The sequence below is a fragment of the Protopterus annectens genome, chromosome 17.part0, assembly GCF_019279795.1.
Source record: "Protopterus annectens isolate FY-2018-M chromosome 17.part0, PAN1.0, whole genome shotgun sequence".
Lineage (NCBI taxonomy): Eukaryota > Metazoa > Chordata > Ceratodontiformes > Protopteridae > Protopterus > Protopterus annectens.
Window position 1 is genome coordinate 530,186,721 of NC_056751.1, and position 23,306 is coordinate 530,210,026.

Here is a 23,306-nt window from a genome sequence, read left to right on the forward strand (position 1 = left end):
CAGTCATTTTCTGTATCTTAATGCTTGTTTGTCATCAAGAAAGGGCAAGTGTAAGTGCGGCCATCAGATACTCCACAAGAACGCCCCATGATCAGTGTCTTTTTTGTTTAGGTCAGCCACACAACTACAAGGCCTGATCCATTTGCTAGGCATTTGTACCCAAAACTTTGCGCAGCTGTCTGCAATCACTCAACCTTTATCTGGAAAATCAACATTTAAAACAATTAGCCTTAGGTATGGAGGGTTCTGCCAATGTACCTGCCGAACTGCTGAAAAAGAAAGCCAAGCATATCAGGCCTACCACTACCGCTGTGCCTCTTGTGTCCAAATCTCAGCCTGTGACCAACATCAGGCCTGATTGAGGATTCAGGCTCCGCCTCCTCCGATATAGTGGGTACCTCCATGGAAGCCGCACAATCCCATGCAGAGGCACATCCATAGAGGCTTTTCTGACACTGGGGGGATCCAGCGATTTTTGGTAGGTCCATTGGATCCCTCCGGTTCCTTACAGTCTCCCGATTCCAGGCCTTCCTCCCTTCAGATGCCCGCTAGTCCTCTCAAAAGGAAGGAAAAAAGAAAACACATTTCACCTACTACTGATTTTCAGCCAAAGCTTGTTTAATGCTTTCATGGCCTTACAGCCTACCACTACAGGGACTTTGACCATTCCTCTTCCAATACTGAGCCCAAGGCCTCAAACATCAGACCCCTCTCTGAGGGAAGAGGAGGAATTTTCTGATTCTTCATCTGAAGAACACTCTATTATACTTCTCAGCTTTCTTCTTCTTTGGGAAACGGCTCCCCGGAGGAACAATCTGTTGATCGTGACTCCCCAGCTGAGGATTTGACCACTAGGGAGACTATTACCAAGATGAAAGAATTTTTTAAGTGGGAATCATCTGGAATGACTGAGGTTCAGAAAAGGTATTATGACCTCATTCAGATAGATTCCCCAACTCCTACTGCTGTTCCTCCAACTCTGGCTGCCTTCTTGGATGCCTTCTCTTTAGCATCCTTGAATCCTGACTCTCAACCCCCTGCTCCACGCAGACTTGATAGATTTTATAAAGTCCCTAGACTGCTACGTTTCATAAGTGTCCACCAGCAGACCCTCCCACCATTTCCATCTATATGGTTAAGGCCTTTAAACTGTTACCTACCACCACCATTCTTCCTGCTGACAAAGACAACAAAACCATGAAACATCTGAGCAAGAAAATTTACAAAGGGCAACTACCTGCCAACCTTAAAACCCTTTCCCACTCTCGGTGCATCTCACAATCTCTCTCTCTCTCTCTCTCTCACTGTCTTCCATTGTGGACATCCATCACCTCAGACAAATGGGTCCTTTCAGTAATACAAAATGGGTATTTTATGACCTGGCTTCAGGGCTACTAGCTACCAGACACGCATGGCTAAATGTGCCTTATCCCTTCTGGAGAAAGTCTCTAAGGACTTGTCCGATTCCCCAGATTTTGGTGCCAAAGTTTCACGGACTTCCTTTCTTGCTGTCACCTCCCAGGTTACCAGACACTCCATAAAGTGCAGTTATGATGCTGCTGAGACCTCAGCCAGGTCAGCAGCATCTGCATCTGCTTTGAGAAGGTATTCAAGGCTATGCTACCAGCCCCTAGCAAATGAATTTAGAGCAAAGTTGGTTGATGCCACTGGACAATGCAACTCTGTTTGGTACAAAAATGGCTGATTTATTTAAGTCACTACAGCAGAAGGGAAAAGAGATGCAGGGATTTAAAACACCTGCTGGTCTCTCCTATTCCAAAATTCTAGAGGAATTATTCAGCAAAAACACAATTTATTAGGAAGCAGTCTCATCCTACTGCTCCCACAAGGCCCAGAAAAACAACTAGGAAGTAACCCTGACGTCCCGCTCACCAGACTGAGTAAGGAGAAGGTCACAGTAAGCTGCCTGTCTGGCGCTAGAATCCGCCACATAACACAAGCACTCAGGTCTCTCAACAGCAGGTACAAGTACGACTCAGTCATTGTCCACGCTGGTGTCAACGACCTGAGACGTACCTCCTTGGACTACATGAAAAGAGACATTGAGGAGCTCTCTGATTATGTAGCCCAGGCAGGTATGACCCTGACCTTGAGCAGTATCCTACCTTCACCTAGAATGATGCCACAATACAGTGATAAGATGATCAGCTTTAATAATTGGCTTAAATTCTGGTGTCATTCAAAGGGGATCCAATGTCTGTCTGCCTGGGATGACATGCTGGACAAGCCACGCTGCTTCGCAAGGGACGGCTTCCACCTGTCACCCCTAGGCTTCCGGATATTGGCAAAGGCTCTTGCCACCTCCATAGTGCCTTTTTTAGGCAAGGCTCAAATTCTAAACCTACCACCCTAGAACACAAAAAAGTAAAAAACTAAGGGTAATGCTGCTCAATGCCAGAAGTCTCAATCTCAAGATGCACGCACTCGAGGCCCTTCTCAGTATGGAGAACATCGATGTCTGTGCTGTGACAGAAACCTGGTTCAAGGCTCCTGAGAGCACCCCAGCACTATCAGGTTTCACCTCATATCATGCGTTCCGGCCCCAAAATCCGGACAACACCAAGAAAGGAGGGGGGGTGTCCATATTCATAAAGGACACCCACACCTCAAGGTTGGTGGCAACGCACGATGCATCGGAGACCATCCAGGTGCAATTAACCATAGGGCAAGACTGCTCTGCAATTTGTAGCATGTTACAGGCCACCCTCTCAAACTCAGGAACCTCACATGGCCTTCCTGAAAACAATGGAGGGGATAAATGTATCTCCAAACACCATCATACTTAGGTGACTTCAACTACCCTAATATAGACTGGGAACACTACTCAAGCCCAAACACTCTAGCCCAAAGGTTCCTGGAGTTCATAAACTCAAATGCCATGGAACAACTAGTCACCATCCCCACAAGAGGAGAAAACATACTTGATCTCATCATCACGAACATGGGATCACAATGTTCAACACCGGAAGTATACCCCTCACTGGTGAGATCAGATCATAAACTAATCTCGCTGGAGGTCCTCATCCCGCCCCACCTGAAATAAAAAGACCACAGTGAAAAACTTCTCAAAAGCCGACTTCACACTTCTAAAAACTAGTGTGGTCTCCTTTAAGGCCCCTGAGCCAGTGGTAAACATTACTCAAACCACTGAATCACTTACAAATGCCTTCTACCAGCACCTACAGGACTGCATGGATCAGGCAATCCCAAACAAAACTAAGACTCTTTGTACCAAAGGCAAGCCTCCAGTCTGGTGGACCCCAGCCATAAACAAGCTCTACAACAAAAGGAGGAAGCTACTACAAGATAGAGCAAAATCCTTGAAAGGTAAGACACCTTTGATCATTATAAGTAAAAAACTAAGAGCTCTCATAAAATCATCCAAGGCAAATTTTGAGAGAAAAATCGCCAAGGACTCAAAAGACAATCATAAGGCCTTCTTTAGCTATGTTAGAAACCTAGGAGGAAACTCCCAGATATGCTCAGAATTAGTTCAAAATGATGTAATTAGTTCAAAATGATGTGAAGATTACTGAACCTACACACATTGCCAACATACTGGCTGACAGGTTCAGTGCAAACTTCTCCCCCTCCCCCAAAAGGAGAGATATCTATACCAGAGGATTGTAGCCCCCCAAACATCTCCAACGCCCAGGTGAGAACTGCTCTTTCCAAAGCAAAAAACACAGCATCCATGGGACCGGATGGTGTCCCCAGCTGTGTGCTCCATGAACTCAATGAGGAATTAAACCTGCAGTTAGGACAGCTGTTTAATCTTAGCCTCACCTCAGGATACGTACCCAAGGAGTGGCGCACGGCGACTGTGGTCCCACTTCACAAGGGCGGTGCCTCCACTGACCCTGGAAATTACCGTCCCATTAGCTTGACAAGCCTTATCTGCAAAGCCATGGAGAGGATCATAATGGAACTCATAAATAAAGACATAGGGAACTTGCAGACTTTGGATCCAACCCAGTTTGGCTTTGTCAAAGGCAGATCATGCCTTTTAAACTTGGTTGACTTTTTCGAGACAGTCACCAAGGCCATTGATGAGGGAAAGGTAGTCCATACAGCCTACCTTGACCTGGCAAAGGCCTTCGACGCAATACCCCACTCGGGTATCATCAAAAAACTCATCAGCTTGAATGTAAACCCATACATCACAAGATGGGTTGCAAACTGGCTAAGTGACAGAACCCACAGGGTCAGAGTTGCTGGAGCCATGTCAGACTCAAAGCCTGTCACAAGTGGTGTCCCACAGGGCTCAGTCCTGGGTCCACTCTTGTTCGGCATCTACTTTTCTGAAGTACAAGCAAACACAGGAGGGTTATGGCTGACAAAGTTTGCAGATGACTGCAAACTGGGCGCCATAGTCGAAAACACATCTGACACAGATATCCTTCAGAAGGGCCTCACAGAAACGGATAACTGGTGCCAGAGCCATGGCCTAAAGTTAAATGCCAAGAAATGCATAGTCATACCCTTCGGGAAAAACAAGGTTACCCCTAGCTACCATATAGGTGGCAATCCACTGAGCACAGAAGAAGTCATCAGGGATCTGGGGACCCAGGTTGACAGTAGCCTTTCGTTTGACACTCGTGTTGCTATAGTAGTTAGGAAAACCTTCTACATTGCCCACCTGATCATGAAGGGATTCACATCTAGATCAAGGGAGGTCATCGTCCCCCTGTACTCATCACTCATTAGACCTATGATTGAGTACAATGCCCCATTCGGAATGTATCTGACCCAACACCTGCAGCAGCTGGAAAGGCCCCAAAAGTTCCTCACCAAAAGGATAAAGGGTCTCAAAAATATGTCTTATGCTGCCCGACTGAAAGAACTCCAGCTCTATTCAGTCTCATACCGCTTGCTCAGAGGTGACCTGTGCCTGACATATAAGGCCATGTCAAACCCTGATTTGATGAATATGCTTCACCTCAAAAAATCTAGATCCCTCAGAACCACAAGGGCGGGAGACTTAAACCTTGACACGGTTATTAATAGAACGTGCTGGAGGGACAGATTCATCACCCAGAGACTCCCTATGCTGTGGAACAAAATCCCGGTACATGTGAGGCAGAGCACCTCGCTGGCCTTGTTCAAGAGGAATCTTGACCAATGGATGGGGGATCGCAGATATACCCCAGGGATTACTTCAGTGTCACTGCTTGACAGAGGCACAGCAAAATAATAGGCATAGTTTTATTCAAACTAAAGGGGTGGCGAAAGCCAAATAACTATGGGCTAGGCTTATAAATGCCCTTGGGCAGATAGCCTAGTATGAACCTATGAACCCACTCCTGCCAGAACTTCCACCTCCTCAGGCCTCAGGCAGCCCTTTCAAGACAGGGCAGGTACTAGTGTCTGACTACCTGCCAACCTTAAAACCCTTTCCCACTCTCGGTGCATCTCACAATCTCTCTCTCTCTCTCTCTCACTGTCTTCCATTGTGGACATCCATCACCTCAGACAAATGGGTCCTTTCAGTAATACAAAATGGGTATTTTATGACCTGGCTTATGCCCCCAAAGCAAAGGGGTATCCCACAACCTCCAGAAGAACAGCTACACCTATTTCAGCCTGTACTAGAAACTCTGATGGCACAAGGCACCATCGAAACAGTGCCACTGGCTGCAAAAGGAAGAGGTTTCTACTCCAGGATTTTCCTAGTGCCAAGAAAAGACTGTTCTTGGAGACCAATTCTGGACCTCTCTCTACTCAACCTCTTCCTTCAGGTTTCCACTTTCAGAATGTTGACCTTACCAACTCTTTTTCCACTCCTTCTTCCCCAAGGATTGATGGCCACCCTAGATATAAAGGATACCTACCTTCACATTCCTATAAGGCCCAGTTTCAGGAAATACCTGAGGTTCTCTGTGGGCCCTTCTCACTTTCAATTCTCTGCCTTGCCCTTTGAGCTTTCCACAGCACTCCGAGTATTTAACAAATGTCTGCCCCCAATTATTGCCTTTTGCAGGACAAAAGGAATCCAGATAGTCCCTTATCTGGACAACCTTCTGATACAGGCAGATTGCAAGGAGACCCTCCTGCAACACATACAACTTGCCATCACCTTCCTGCAATCCCTGGGATTTCAGATCAACTTCCCAAAATCCCACCTGGAACCTTCCAAAGACATTGTCTTCCTGGAGTGTAGGATTTGCTTAGACATCATGAAAGGTGTGCCCCCCCCCCCCCCAAAAAAAGGTGGAAAGCTTAACTGAACACCTTCTTCTTGTCCTCCAGACAACAGAATTGACAGCAAGGCAGTACCTCAGGCTCCTGGGCCACATGGGAGCCACTATTCCTATGTTACCATTAGCAAGACTCCATTTGAGGAAGTTGCAATGGTACCTAAGGTGGTCAGTCTGGTCCCAGCACTCACACACCTTGGAGTACAGGGTTCCCCTCCTGCCCTGCCTCAAACTAGAAATCCAGTGGTAGCTGAAGCAAGTGAACTTCAATACAGGTCTTTCCCCTCCAACCACTTCAACCTAAACCGATCATGCACACAGATGCCTCAAACTTGAGCTGGAGAGCAACTGTGGGTTATCTGAAAATGCAGGGGCTGTGGCCAGGGCCACACAATAAAGAGCACATCAATGTCCGAGAGATGAGGACAGTACTGGCCCTGCGAGCCTTCCAATCCAATCTACAAGGGCCACTAAAGATCTTTACAGACAATACCACAGTGCTGTGGTATCTCAACAAACGGGGGGGGGGGGGGGAGAAATTTTACTTGCTTTGCAGACTAGCTCTCCTGGTGTGGGAACTGGTCATCTCCCAGGGAGTTACCCTGCAGGCGGTTTGCATTCCTTCACAACAGAAATCCCAGGCAGGCTCCCTCAGCAGATCCATAACAGCCAGCCACAAATGGATGCTTCAAAGGGAGGTCTTCCTGGACCTGGTCCACCGGTGGGGTACACTTTAAATAGACCTGTTTGTCTCCTCCATCAACGGGCAACTTCCTTTCTTTTGCACCAGACTTCCACACCCTCAGGCTTTGAAAACAAGATGCCTTCTCAATCGTTTAGAAGGGGAAGCTTTTCTATGCATTTCCTCTCTTCCCACTTGTACAGAAGGAAACATTTCATTGGTGACTCCCTATTGGCCAAGACAGCATTGGTCCCCCCTACTCTTACACTTATCCAAGAGCAATCACCACAAGTTACCCCTCAGACTGTACCTTCTCACATAGCACAAAGGATCCCAAATACACCCACGGTGGCAATTGCTGCACATCACACTGTGGCTGATAGGATTCTGATCCCTTTTAGGCACCTTTACAATGAGGACATGCTCACTTTCCTGCAGGAGGCCAGGAAACCAAACACAAGAAAGTCCTACCTCAAAGTGGAAGAAATTTTCTATATGATGTCTCAAAAGACAAAAGAAACAACTTGTAAGCGATACCCCTCTAGTACTGCCTTACTTGTGTGAACTACTTCAGACAGGATTGGCCTACTCATCCATTAAAGCCCACTTGTCTGCCATTTCAGCATGTCTTCCTCTGGATCCTCCGCTAGCTTCCAGACTACCAGCTAAGTTATCCCATAAAGGGGTCCTTCACCTGAGACTCCCCCACCCCCAGAAAGCCATCTCCATGCCCCATGGGACCTCAACTGTGTTATGGATAAGCTTATGCTTCCTCCATTCGAGCCAGCAGACAAAGCTTTCCTTAAACACTGTACATGGAAAACTGTACTACCCGTGGTCTTGACCTCAGCTAGAAGACTGTCCAAGCTACAAGCCCTCATGGCTATCCCACCTTTCCTGGTATTCCACACAGACAGGGTTACGCTTAGAATTAACCCTTCCTTCATACCCAAGGTGGTGAATGACCTTTCCCTAAATCAGGCCATCCACCCACCTACCTTCTTCCCTATCCCACAGGGAGACAATGAGAGAGCACTCCATTCCCTGGATGTGCACAAACAACTCAGACTTTACCTGCACAAAACCAAGTCCATCAGACAGGCTGATCAACTGTTAGTCTCCTTCCACCCCAGGGCCCTAAGGAAGGCAGTAACCAAGCAAATTATTTCAACCTGAATTGCCAAAGCTATCGCCTTCTGCTACAAATACCATGGGAAATCTCTGCAAGGTACTGTTAAAGCACACTCCAGCAGGGCAAAGGCCGCCTCAGGAGCCTTCTTCAGGGGTTTGGATACCTCTACCATTCTTGAAGCAGCCACTTGGTCATCAGTGCACACCTTAGAATAGGTTCATAGGTTTATAGATTAGTACTAGACTGACTGCCCCTGTGGGCCATTTTAAGCCTAGCCAATTATCCCCTGTGAGAATCAAACCCTGCACCTTGTGTCTGTAAGGTAATCACCTTCTGCTACAAATACCATGGGAAATCTCTGCAAGGTACTGTTAAAGCACACTCCAGCAGGGCAACGGCCGCCTCAGGAGCCTTCTTCAGGGGTTTGGATACCTCTACCATTCTTGAAGCAGCCACTTGGTCATCAGTGCACATCTTAGAATAGGTTCATAGGTTTATAGATTAGTACTAGACTGACTGCCCCTGTGGGCCGTTTTAAGCCTAGCCAATTACCCCCTGTGAGAATCAAACCCTGCACCTTGTGTCTGTAAGGTAAACACCTTAACCATTATGCCAGCTTCCCACCCAAAATCATAGGTTCATAGAATAGGTTCCTAGCATAACCTTCACCAAACATTACAAATTGGACCATATTTCCAGAGCCAGGGTGGGATTTGCCAGGGCTATCCTTCATGGATTCCTTGAGACTGCCTCTAGACCACCAACCCCTTCTTCACAGTGAGCTTTGGCACTCGCTCGTATGTGATGAATACTGCAACATGTGAATAGAAGGACATAGAAAATTTGTGTAAAATCTTACCATAACCATAGATGCCCTTCTCTTCCATGTTGCAGTATTCCTTCCCACCCTCCTTCCCCTCCTGTTATGCTGCATTTCCCTTTCTGGATGGCACAGGACTGGCATTTCCCTTGCTAGGACTGGTTCCGACTGGGGCTTACAGTTAGGAGGGCTGGTGCATGCAGATGTCACTTTTATGGCCCATGTTCCTCTAGCCACGTCAGACTTCCCACGCACCATACAGTGACTGAAAACTTTTGTGTACTGGCCAGACGTTCAGGTAGCAAGAGGAGTAAACCCATATGTGATGAATACAGCAACATGGAATAGAAAATGCTATCTATGGTTATGGTAAGATTTTACACAACTTTTCTTTAAGGTCTTGAGAGGGTATCCCCTCTGAGGTGACTACTAACCTCATGAGGGAGTATTTCTGAGTGAGTTTTAAGGATTGTCTTGACTTCCAGAAGTGGTTTGGATCTACTAGGTAAAAAAATGACCAGTCCCATGGCTATTCTGTCACTCATCCAAGCCATTTAGGACACCTTTGAGAGCATATTATTAGAGCCTGACTACCACCTTCAAAACAAACTAACCATTTTATACAGACCTCACCAAATATAAATACATGTTCACAAATCCTATGCAGACCCATTATGGTATCAAAGGAAGCAATTGAGGTTCCAAGTTAGCATCTAGGTGCAGTACCATTTCCAGTGAGTGAGAAAGCAGTATGCTGGAGAAAAAGATTTATATTTCTTCTTTTCTCGAGATGAAGATGATTAGTTGGCAGAACTATGTGATATGACACCAAGGGATTATTATAGGATATGTTCAAGGAAGTGCAGAATGAAAACATATATGTTCAAAGTTGTACGAGAATGAAGTTTTGAAGGATAGGTTTTGTAAGCTGACCCTGACTGACTTAAAATTAAAAAAATGTAGAAAAGTGTGGCTACAGCACTATGGACATTTAGGGTGAGGAGAAGACACAGACATCATTACTACGAGGTACTTGCAGCTCACAATTCAGAAACTCTCTGAGCATGTGAAGGGCAGGTTTCTTATGTTTCTTTGGACAAAAATTGCTTTCTAACTTTCCTTTGCAGAACATCTTTAAAAATCTAGAAGCATATGATACTTTAATGCTGTTGGTGAAGTACATTTTTTTTTTTCAATTTTCTAGGCAAAGATGCATGCCAGTGTGCAGCACTGAATGCTGTGTTCTGTTTTGTGGCTTTGTTTTACAAATGCTGTACTTTTCATGGTACAGCATTTGTAAAACTAAGCCACAAAACCCTGACTATGACTGAGCAGTTTGGTAAATGCTGCAATGAGACTCAGCTGTTGCTTGCTTGCAGAAGTATTCGACAGACACCGACACCAAGTTGTAATTGTTTTCTGATTGGTTTGTTTCATTTGTGCATTTCCTGTGCCAAGTTAACTGCATTGAAGGAACTCTAGCACATGGAGGAAAGGAAAGTAGGATCACACTATTCAGAATAACTGTTGAAGTTGTTATCTTTTACAGTTAATTGCAAATGAACAGTATCGTATTGCAGACAGTGAACTGTGGTTTTGGTTTTACTTTTTAACTACTAAAGCTTGGTGAATGACATATCTGGCATCATTTTAAGTGGTTTCAGTCAGAGCCATATCATGGTCAAATGGGACCCTAGGTAGGGTAATGGATCAGGGCCCCCCCACACACACAGTACCCTCCCCCATGCAGCCATTCCAATATCCGGTTACTGGGCTATTTCTCCCCAGTTACCAAAAACACTGTTGAAATCTGTCAGTATGCACACTGTTTTCTTCACTTTTACAGTTTTTGTTGTGTCTTTCGGCTTTTCCCGGTTAGGGGTCGCCACAGCGGAACTCAGGTCCGCTAATGATTGGCAGTTGATTTTTACGTACCAAGTTGCCAGCCCTGACTCACAACCTTCAACGAAGGTACGCCCATTCACGCATGTCTCCATGCAGAAGACTCTCTAGCTGAGAGTCGAACCAGACAGCGTCTTACTGTGAGGCGACAATGCTACCGCAGCAGCACCATCGCAGATTCTTCACTTCTACAGTGATTACAGATATTTGGATTTAATTTAAATCTTTTATTTCATATTTTATAGCACACTTAGACATCTGCTAAAAAAAAAAAAAAATGCAATCTCGCAAAAAAAAGACATCTCTGCTCTTGAAACTCACATTCATTGAAACACATTAAAGCCCACAGTCAAAGAAATGCATATGTGCAATGGCAAATAAAGTTTAGCTTTGGGCTGTTTTAAAACCATAGGCCCCTTGCACACATTTTTTAGGACCATGCATATATGCATGTATTCTTTGATTCACCTTCCTAATAGTGTTAAATTACATTCATTGTATAATATAGTACTACTTGTTAGAATGTGTTTTTAATTTGTAGTTTTGAATATTTTTCCTATAAGCAGTGAAACAAAGTATATGACCCAGTAATGATAAATTTGTCCATTTCATATAATTTCAAACCACTGAAAGACCACTTGAACTTCTATCATTAAAATCTACCAATATCAGTCAATATGCGCAATCTGTTCAGAAGTAAAGTCATCTGAAATAATTCCACATTAAAGAGATCTGTAACTAATGAGGAAGTTGCTGCTGGCAAACAACTTTATATTTCAGAATTTCATCTACAAATTCAGTGCCTGCTGCTCTCGAAGAATAAATTGCTTATGTTACATTAAAAAAAAAAGATAAGCTGGTAATATTGCAATGGGGAATGGATGGCGAACTGCATGTCATCCAAAGGAGGATACACTCAGGACTGCAGCCCCCTTAAAGTACATCACAGTATCAGCACTCTATCTACATTCTGTGGGAGTAGAACCCATAGCCTTCTGCATCAAAAGCAAGTGTGCTACTAACACTGCATTTTGAATTCTGTGATGACCATTTGCCAAAACAATTGCACATTGAAAACAGACTTAGCATGAGCAGCCGTAAACTTCCCTTGAAGCTCTCAATTCCTTGAAAATGCAGTGAAGCTCTCAGTTCCTTGAAAATGCACTGAAACTCATTTTTAGTAGTGTAGTAGGTGTAGAGGATTCAAGCTCTTGTTTTCTGTAACCAAGGCACAGGTTTTCAGCCAGAGCAAATTAACTAACCTGCCATTTTGAACTAGGACACTTCACATGCACACACGTGCACCTTACCGATGGATGTTGAAACATCATCTGTGCTTAATTTTGCTGTAGCGACAAGTGTGCTTCTGCTTTATCCAGGCAGCAGCAAGAACATCTCATTTAACTTCCACTGCGGAATGCCAAAAAGTAGTAGTAAGCAACAGGTGTATGCATCAACACATACAGGGGCACACAGATGCAGAAGGAGTTCTTAGAGAAGAATGGCCTTAAAAAATAGATGTTTTTTTTTTTTTTTTTTAAATTAAAAAAGTAAATGTGGAATCCCCTGGCCAGTGGGCCCCCTCGCATCTAGCCAGCCCTAGGCAACTATTGGGTCACTTAATGCTTGATCTGGCTCTGTTTTCAGATGTATGCTGTAATAGTAAATCTAACAATGGTTTACTTAATTAAAAACGACAATTCATGGGATCATAGGAAGTTACGAGGCTAATGACCCTAGGGCCCTTAAGCCTAGCCAAGTTCTACCCTTATTTCCACAATCGGCACCTATTGCCCCTGTCCAAGAGGGATACAGTTGGAACTCCTGGGGTGAATTTACAATTGCCTATCCAATTGTCCAGATTACGTTTGAAGAGGGCCGATGAGGTGATTTGTTTGGCATGAAGTAGTAGTCTGTTCCAAAGGTGTAGTAACCACTGAAAGAGAAATATGTCCCTCCAGCAGGTTCTATTGATGTTACATACCAGGTTAAAGTCTTTAGAGCAAGTAACCTGTGTACCATTTGACTTATGGATATGCAGCATTTCCAGTAAGGCAGGGTCAGAGATTGTCTTGTATGCAAGGCAGAGATCATCTCTGAGTAGTCTGTATGAAACAGAATAAAGTGATGGTGATTTCAGATGATCCACATAAGAGTCTGACCGATGCTGAAGACCTTGAATTTTCCTTGTGAGGAACCGTTGTGGTCTCTCCAATTGCTGCAGGTGCTTAGAAAGGTACATACCAAGAGGGGCTTTGTACTCAATTATTGGCCTGATGAGGGAAGAGTACAGGGAGGTTATAACTTATCTTTTTCTGGAAGCAATGCCCTTTCTTATGAGATGAGCAATATAGAATGCCTTTCTTACTACTGTGGAGACATGGTCATCCAAGGTAAGGTTGCTGTCAACCTGTGTGCCCAGATCTTTCTCACCACTGAGTGCGTACTTATTTGCTATTGTGGTAGTTGGCAGGAGCATCGCTCTTACTGAAAGGGATGATGCATTTTTTTTTTGCATTGAGTTTAAGGCCATGGCTTTGTCTCCAATCATTTGTTTGTGTAAGATCCTCGTGTAGGATGTTGACATCATTTTGAGATTCTATGACCTTTCCCAGCTTGCAGTCATCAGCAAACGTGGTCAGCCACAGGCCTTTAGTTTTAACTTGTACTTTAGAGAAATAGATTCCAAACAGTAGAGGCCCAGGGCTGATCCCTGTGGAACACCACGGGTTACAGGTTTGCTGTTAGAGGTGAATTCCCCTACTTTGACTGTATGGGTTCTATCAGTGAGACAGTTAGTGATCCATCTAATGATATAAGGGTTGATACCTAGCTGGGTGAGTTTGTCAATGATGCTCGAGTGGGGAATAGTGTCAAATGCCTTGGCTAAATCCAGGTAGGTTGTGTGCACAGGTTTCCCCTTGTCCAGGGCCTTTGTGACTGTCAAGAAGTCCAGCAGGTTTAACCAGCATGCTCTCCCTTTGACAAATCCAAACTGAGTAGGGTCAAGTGTTTGGAGATTACCTATGTCTTTGTTTATAAGGTCCATGATGATTTGTTCCATGGCCTTGCAGATGAGGCTAATTAGGCTAATAGGTCTATAGTTCCCAGGGTCAGTGGAAGCACCACCTTTGTGCAAGGAAATAACTGTGGCTGTTTTCCATTCAGCTGGGATGAAGCTGGTGCTTAGACTATGAAAAGAGTACCCAATGGTGTTGTTAATTCTTGTTTGAGTCCATGTAGGATGAAGCCTTAGATATAATCAGGTCCAATAGATGTGTTTTTGGCCTTAGGGCATTTGCAACCTGCTTTTTAGAGTTACAAGGTAGGGGGCAGGTTGTAGGGATGTCATGGGGTATGTGTGGCAGTGACAGGGGAGTGAAGTTTTGACAAAACTTGTCGGCCAGTAGGTTAGCTATGTTCACATGCTCAGGATATGTGGTATCATTAACTATCAGTTCATTCCAAATCTGGGCCTTTCCTTTTATGTTACGGATGTAACTAATGAATGCCTTATGGTTGTCCTTAGTTGAGAAAGCTAATTTGGATTCATAGTTTGCTTTTGAGGACTACACAAACAGTTTTATTTGTTTGTTTAAGCTAAGGAGGGAGTGTTTCCAGTTTAGAGTTCACTCGCTCTTACTCTTAAGTTTGTGGTATGAACGTTGGGAAAGGAGGTGTAATCCAGTATGGCTGGAGTGCTCTCCACAGCCTTGAACCATGTCTCCATGACTGCACAAATGTCTGCGTCTTCCAAGGTGAGGACTGCTTCTTAGACAGCAATTTCTTCCTCTTATTGTAAAGCCCATTAACGGCAGTTGTCCACCTGGCAGGTTTGCTCTTCCTTGAGGAGCTTGTTTTTGTCCTATCAGGTACGGCTTAGTCAATTCAATGCAGGTATACAGGTCTTTGTATAAAGCATTTATGTAGAATTTGGCATAGTTGCTAGTTCCATCAGAGAGGGGAGGTGCACTGAAGCTATTTATACCATCCTGTAAGAGGTTATAATCTGCTTTGGAGATGTCTTTTAGTTTAGTTGTTGCTGGGGGGAGGAATCAAGTGTGATAGTTACTTTGAATGTGACTGATTTGTGGTCAGATCTCACCATGGAAGACCTCATAGTGGAGGTGCTACAGTGGTTCCCCATATTGTTAAGAATCAGATTTGGGATATTGGCACCCCTTGTGGGGGTGTCAACCAGCTGGTCCTTGGCATTGGAGTTAACAAAGTTGAGGAACTTTGTGCAATTGAGTTTGAGCATGACTAATTTAGCCAGGCAATGGATAGATAGTCGCCCAAAACCATGATCTGCAGATGTATCTTGATAGACTCTCTTAAATCCAAATAGGCAGAGTGGGGGGGGTCCTGATTTATGTAGGGGGTCCTGTAGCGGGCAATGACTTGAATAAGTGTCCTACCAACAGTTAATTGCACCTTAAGTATCTCCAGGGAACTGTACTGTTTAACCAATCTTGAGGTGTATTTATCTTTAATGAGTATTAATACACCACCTCCTTTAGTTTTCACTCTTCAATTTGTGGCCTGAACTTTGGGAAGGAGGTGTAACCTGGTATGGCTGGAGTGCTCTCCACAGCCTTGAACCAGGTTTCCATAACAGCACAAATGTCTGTGTCTTCCAAGATGAGGACTGCTCCCAGTGAGTGCAGTTTCATGTTAAGACTCCTATCATTTAGCAGCATAACCTTTAGGTGTTTTTTAGGTGGAGTTTTTACATCAGGAATGTTGTCCTTGCGACACTGCCTAAAAAGGCTCTATGGGGTTGACTAGCCTTAGCCAGTAGCCGACATCCCAGGGGTGACAGACAAAGACCATCTCTGGCAAAGCATCTAGGTCTGTTGATCATGTCATCCCAGGATGACAGATACTGGATCCCCTTAGAATGACAACAGAAACTAAGCAAATTATTGAAGTCAGTCATTTTCTGTTTGTATTGAGGCATCATCCAAGGTGAAGGTAAAATGCTGCTTAAGGCTAGGGACATACCTGCCTCAGACACGTAGTCCGAGAGCTTAGTCATGCCTGTTTTCATGTAGTCCAGAGAGGTAGTTCTCAAGTCATTTTCACCAACATGGACTATGACAAAGTCATAAAAGTACCTGTTGTTGAGAGACTTGAGTGCATGTGTGATATGGTGTGTCCTGACACCTGACTGTAATCTTTTCTTTATCCAGCCTGGTGAGAGTGGTACCTGTGTGTCTCTTGATGGAATCGCCTATGACTAATATCTTTGGTTTTGTGTTTTGCTTTAATAGCTTGACAGGTGAGACACTGGTGTGTGACCTATTACGTGCATTGTGTTCTGCAGAGGAAGTATTATGTGTAGCATGCTTGTGTTTGGGAGGTCTCTGATGTTTAGGTATGTTTATGATTAGGACCTCCGTATGTGTAGGTAGGTGTGATGTGGGTTTGGGTGGAGTAGGAGGTGAGGCGTGCATGCTGATATCCCACTCATTGTCATATGTACTGACTGGTGTATGAGAGAGCATGGATTCAACGTTCTTAATGTAGTTGCATCTCTCACTTGAGTTTGTGTGGACTAGGAGTAGAGGGTTGTCAGTGAACATGAGGCAGTTGCTACACTGCCTCAGGATGCCCATGTTGACCAAGCTGGCTGGAGAAACTGTGGGAAATTGTCCATTCATATTGTTAGGTAAACTTATATGGTCAGGAAAAGAGGTTGCACTTAGGGCTGTCTAGTGGGCGAGAGGTGTGTTGGTACCTCTGATGCTAGGTTTAGTGTTCCATCTGACAGTAGAGCAGGGCCACAAAAATCCTTTGGAGGACCACAAGCTAAGGGAAAAGTTAACAAGCAAAATGTCTGTGTCTATAACCACCACTAAGTCGCAGTGCACGATGGTGCAATATACACAAACAAGTGCAAACACAGGGCTTAAATAAAATTTTGTAAATGTGGTATTGTATTCTGTAATAGTTTTGTTCTGTTCATATTTCATGGTTTCAGGACAATGTGCTGTGCATGTACTGTGAACATGGCAAAACACTTGCATGGGTATATGTTGAAATTCTGAGGAATATATTATCCTTGAAATATATACTAACTCTGAAGTTAGTGTCGCATAGTATTCTCCTCCTCAGAGGAATAGTAATCTCAAGAGGAAGTAAAGTAGCAGAGGTGTTGGGAGCACATTCCCCCATGTCAAGGTTGTAGAGAGGCAGACCCCCCCCCCCCAAATGTCAGAGAAGTAGAGACACCTGGAAAAAAATCTTTAATTTGTGAATTTACTTTTTTCAGTTATTCCTGGTCATTTTAGAGTCAGGATTGGTAGTATCATGTATCTCATTTCTGATAGGGAAATTGATGTACAGTGCAACAGGGCAGCTCGATCGAGTTGCAGTCACAGCCAGGGGTAATAGTTATCTGTCATATTCGGTTCAATGGCTTTTAGCCAAGTACTAGGCCAGCTGCTTAACCAGTTTCCTTTCCTATCAAATGTGACAATCAAACCCCATAAGTTGTGTCTATGAAGTGAACACCTTAACCATTATGCCAGCCCCTATTGCGGAGATATGAACTTATAACCCTTGTTTACTAAACCAGTGCTTTAACCCCTGAGGTACAACACCACATGGAAAAGCAGAGGCCTTGATGAGATTTGAACTCCTGGCCCCTGGTTTGCTAGAGTAGTGGTCTAAATACTGTGCTTCAAGGCATTTATTGGGAAATGAACCTTGGTCTCCTTCGTGGAAGATAAGAATTATACCACTGAACTACCGTTTCACAGAATAAAGTGCTGAAGGGCATTTTTGAAAAAAAGAAAGCTGATTAGAAAAATCTTTAAACTGTTTTTCAAATGGAGGGGGTTTATCACTGCTGTGTCTGGTGCAATTTAATAACATTTAGTTGCAAAAACAAGTAATGCTTTTATTATTCTTGATTTTTATTAGGAGCACTGCTATTTACATTGTGGCCAATGGCCTTGCTCCAGGCATGTAAGTGTATATTTATTTATTGATGTATTGCATTCTGATTGGACTGCATTACCTTTCAGCAGGCAATACAAACTTGTTAATGAAGGATAATATGCAGGTGCCATTGAGAGGATAAGTGAGTTGCAAATGGTATATTTCAGAGTTTAGTTTCAGATACAGTTGTCTTGATTTGCTCCCTCAGGGACACTCCAAACTGGGTAAAGGGAAATTGTTTCCCTGCAGAGGTCAGACGTTTGTAATAAGGTTGACACAGACACACCCTGAGCATATAAAAAGGATGTCTGAAAAGTAAATAAAATGATCAGATGAGTGGAACCTTAAAATCTATACAGAAAAGTAACAGAAAGCAAAGGGAATATTTTATAGTCTGGTACGAGCTACAGACAGTCAGAAAAACACTCTCTGCAAGTAGGACCAGGTGCAAGGCAGGAACTGATACAAGTAGACAAAAAACGCCAGCACCAAATAAGACTAATAAATTAAATGCATAAGTTTTTTTTATTAAAGTGTAATATACATCCCAGACCAGTTTCAGCCAACAGGCTTTCCTGAGTGGGAATAAAAGTGAGTAATGTGGAGCTCAGAAGAATTAATGTAATCTCCTGACTAAAATGAGGAGAAATGAAGCAGCAGTACTCTAAAATGATTTCAAAGGAACATAAAAAATCCACCACCAACTCCAATATCCAGAGAAAGTCTTGTAGCAAGTATAATAAACAGTGCATTGAGACAGAAACATGTAAGGATGGAATAGAAATCATGGCCAGTGCTTCAAGTAGGAGTTTCATTATTCTGATCACCCCTGCCTGAGTTTGATTGTCAGATTCTTCAAACTTGTGTATCTGTTTGAATGAATGAAAACATTTACTTTCTTTCTAGTTACAATGAGATGATGAAGTTTCACACTCAGATACTTCGAGTCAAAGACCGAGATGAGTTCCCCATGGTCCTTGTTGGAAACAAGACAGATCTTGATGTACAGAGACAGGTAAGAAGCAAGATACAAGTGTTTCTGCAGCCTGGTTTAAGTCAACATTTTGTTTCCTTTGATGGAAACCTGCACACTAATATGTTAAGCTAGAATTTTGTTTCATGCTACAGTAAAATGCATGCTTTCTTCACATTTTATATTGCATTTATCTTGTATTTGTCCTGTGGTAGTCCTGCCTTCCTTTAAATTGCTTAAAGAAATTCTGTTTCTCTGTGCTCTTCCTTACTCTGTTACAGTTCTAGTTCCATACTTGTAAAACAACATAAATTACTCCACATTTCAGCAGTAATTCTCCTTCAAGGTGATGATGATGATGATGGGGGGGGTGGCCTGTCATTGCTCAGTGATGTACCTGTGCCCTTTTTAATGCACCTGTTGCCAGTCCTTCATACACTGTGTACTTTTATTACATATTTATTTAAATGTATTAACCAGGTGAGTAGCATGGTCCAAGGGCCATTTCCAACCATCACTTGAGTACAATGCAATGAACAGTACAGTGTATATACAGAAAATGAAGCCTTTTCACACTTTGGTAACATGTAGTAAAATATACAGAGGAAGCATACAATACAATGAAACAGTACAACACTTCAAAAACAAGTGGAATTAAATGAAAAATACAATACCAAATGCATATCTATGTATGACATGTAGCCTGCAGTTTGAACCACCAGTCTGTGGGCTATATTTGTTTGCAAGTTATACATATTATGGCAGCCTAAAACAAAGAACTTTATCTACTATATAATAGCTTCATTTTCTTAGACCACAGCATTTCCATTGGTATGGTCTCCTTTAACTGTGCTCAATTCATTGTTTTAGCAGTCCACTGTTTCCCTTCCTTAAGTTTATTTCTCTTCTTGTGTAACCATTTTTGAGTTCTTAGCCAGAGCCAGTATTTTTCAAGAGCTGAACTATTCATTCTGGCTTTTTCTCATTCTTTGCTGGTCTGTGGGGGTTGAGGTAGGCTTTTGGACTTTGTATTTCAAAGTTCATAGAAACCTCCTTGCATTATAACGTTATTCAAACAGGCAAGTGCATTTTTTTACTGTTATCACCATTAGTCAGGTCAAGGTGATATTGGACTAACTCTCCTATTAAAACAGTGTCATAGAGCAACAAAACCAAGACATTCATCTGCTATTGTAGAGGCCGTTTAAACTGCATTGTTCCTTTTACTCGTCTCTCAGCAGATTTATGGCTGTTTACGTTAAGTTACTAATTGTTTTCTGTTGTCTCTTGACAAGTTTTCAACTTGCTTTGTTTGCCCAAAAATGCTTGGGCTCACTCCACTACACTACCCTACCCTACCCTCAAATCCCACCCACCCCCTCTTACTCTACATTTATCCTTCCATAGCACCACCCACATATTCCTCTAAGCAATGCCATCAGTTCCTTCCAGTAGGAAAATGATCAATACCATTAATCCCAATAGTAACGCCCTCTCTAGTTTACCACCCAAGACTCTCACAAGTTGTCTTAATCCTTGCCTCCTATAACTATCAGATTATATCTCTACATACCAACCAACTACCATTCTAACATTTTTTTTATCCTAATTTACAACAAATAAAAAACAAAGTTCAATAAGATACCCTCAAGTCAGATTATTTTACTATTTCGCATCACTCTACTAGCCTTTATCACCAGTTATCAAATCCATATTCTTTCAGATACTTAGGACTTCAACCAGTTCTCACAAAGAATATCAACATCTACCCAGCCTGTCTTTCTCCATAATACCCTATCTGAATAAACAAACCACATCTGATTTATTTTTGCATAAACATCTTAAAACTTAGCATCCAAATTTACAATTGAGTATCAAACCAAGACCAGAATATAACTGCCCACACTCTTCCCTCTGTAAAATACCAATTAAAAAAATTAGCAAGGATATTCACCTCAACCCTGGTCCCACCATAAAACCATCACTTCCAACTCCAAAATAAACCAGTCACCTAATACATCTCCGTAAAAAAACAGAATCCAAACTCACCTTACAAAATATAAACCTAGATAGTATATGCAGTAAAATTCATGACATGCGTGTTTATCTTGCCACATACACTCCTGATGTAGTCATAGCTACTGATTTCTGCTTAAAAAAAGGAACAAAGGATAATGAGATCACCCCTAAGCCCCAGGATGCAATGTACTCAGCCATGACAGACAAAACAAGCATGCAGGTGGTGCACCAATTATCAATAAAAATTCCATATTACCTTACTTCAAAAGATGAGTGAACCTGCATGCAGGCAAATCAAGTTATACACCAGAAGAGTCCAAAATAAAAAAAAAAAAAAAAGAAATCACTGGAAACCAGGACAGAGTGAGCTAAAATTCTGTAATAATTCCAAACAACTTTTCCAGGTGCACTGATTCCAAGCAATTTCAAGATACGCAAGTAAAACTTTCACCCAGACGACTTCCTCAGGTGCATAAAACAACTAACAAAGGCTAGTGTATGGTTTAAATACAGTGTAAAAGTCACATGTCTAAGTTAAAAGGCAATTAAAAGTCTATCTATTTAAATGAGAAGTAACAAGAAAAAACATTGTTATAGCATATTATCATAAAATCTTGGAACTATACATTTAAAAATTATATTTGTAAGTATGTATGCTTGTGTGAGAACCACATTAATAAAAACAGCCACTAGTATGCATAAAAATTACATTAATTACCCAAATTTAGCAGTTCTGAGCCTGGAAAAACTGGTATGAAAACAGAACTCAAAATGCCCTCCAGCAATTTAGACATCTTAGAAACTTTGCAAAACTCCATGTCAAACAGGATAAGTAAACATACCATACCACCCTACAAGACAAACATATAAACAACCCAAAACTTTTTTTGTCATGACTAAATAAATAATAATACACCCTGACAAGACACTAATCCCTCTAAAACTGACAATACAACAGACGCTATCCCCATACAGTTTAATTCCTACATTATACAATCAGTACTGTCTCACTTAGGCACTAACACATCTGCCCCCTCACTCTTCCCATGTCCAAACAAAACTACCTACATCTCTTCAGTTTTAGTTTAGTGCCTACTTCACTCTAAGAAAGCTTGCTTGTTTATTTATTTATTTAACATCTGTTAAATAGTTGCTCCTTAAACTAAAAATGATTTCTGTAGGTGTAGACCAACTGCCATCAGACTACCTAAAAATGGCTGCAGAAGTCATAGCCTTCCCTGTGTCCATACTAATTAATAGGTCCATAGCAGAAAGATATGCCCCATTACAATGGAAGAAATCCTATGTCATACCACTGCACAAAGCCAGCACATCTACACAGTTTAATCACTACAGACCAGTAGTGATAATTTCCCCCCTCATTAAAATATTAGAGAAATGCATCCGTATGCAGCTGATGCAATACCTAACCTCAAATAACTTGCAGTCAGAAACACAACATGGCTTCAGGCCCCAGTGCAGCACCACTACTGCTCTGCTACATTTTACCAGTATAATACGCCAATGTAGAAGTTATGGTCTGCTTGTGTCCACCATGTTGGACTTGTCAAAGGCATTTGATACTGTCTCACACCAGCAACTGCTCATTTGCCTCTCCTGAATAGTACTTTCAAAATACTCCATGCTGTGGTTCCTTAGTTACCTATCTAGAAAGCAACAAGCTGTTAAATGGCAATAAACCTACTTATCCTTTCAACCAGTTACTACAGGTGTCCCTCAGGGCAATATCCTGGGTTCTCTACTATTTAATATATTTATTAATGACCTCCACACTTCCACTCACCATGCTAGTTTAGTTCAATATGCAGATGACTCAACATTAATCCATGCAGCTTCAACAAAAAAAATAAGCTTCAAGACGTTACCCAAAAGTCTTTCTCCTCTGTAGAGATCTGGCACAAAGAATCAAACCTCCTAATTCACCCGAAGAAAATTAAGTTAATGCTTTTTCACCTCAAAAAGTTGCCAAAGTCAAAAGCAATCTTTTCCCATAAAGTCAGCAAGTGATACTGTCATTGAAACTGCAACTCACAGTAAACTTCTAGGTGTTATAATAGACTGTAATCTCAAATAATGACCACCATATACTGCACACCATTAAATCTACAAACCAGAAACTATATTCCCTTTATTGGATCAGTAGATTTCTTACAGATACTGCAAGAAAAACTCTAGCCACCACCTTCTTACTGCCAGCTGTCTCATAAGCTGCTCCTAACCTAACAAACATAAATAATACACAAAGAAAGAAACTTGCCTCCTGCTACAATAAAATAGCTAAATATGCCACCAGCCTCCCTCATAGGATCCACCATTGTCTTAGCTTAAAGCAATTAAACAGGCTTGAACTGCACAACTATCTAACATAGTCAACAACTAACTACAGCACACAAACGCATTCATCATCCAGAAAAATGCCCTGCACTACAAAATTTCTGATTACCCTACTGTCCAAGGGACCTCCATTCTAGTAACAAATTCTTATTGCGTACAAATAAGTCCAATAATGTTGCCGGAGACTCGCTGTACCCCCAGTGTGTTTGCTAAACTCTGGAATAGTATCCCTATGCAAATAAAACTCTCCGACAAGCTAA

General features: G+C 42.5%; 1 protein-coding gene across 2 annotated transcripts in view; it reads left to right on the forward strand.

Annotated features, from left to right (window-relative positions):
* LOC122791569 (ras-related protein R-Ras2-like) overlaps positions 1–23,306 on the forward strand; it is an 856,887-nt gene that overhangs the window by 798,060 nt on the left and 35,521 nt on the right. For both annotated transcript variants that reach the window (XM_044059327.1, XM_044059326.1), the window contains exon 4: positions 18,606–18,714. In XM_044059327.1, coding sequence (XP_043915262.1) covers positions 18,606–18,714 — 109 coding nt within the window. The remainder of the gene's footprint in view (positions 1–18,605; positions 18,715–23,306) is intronic.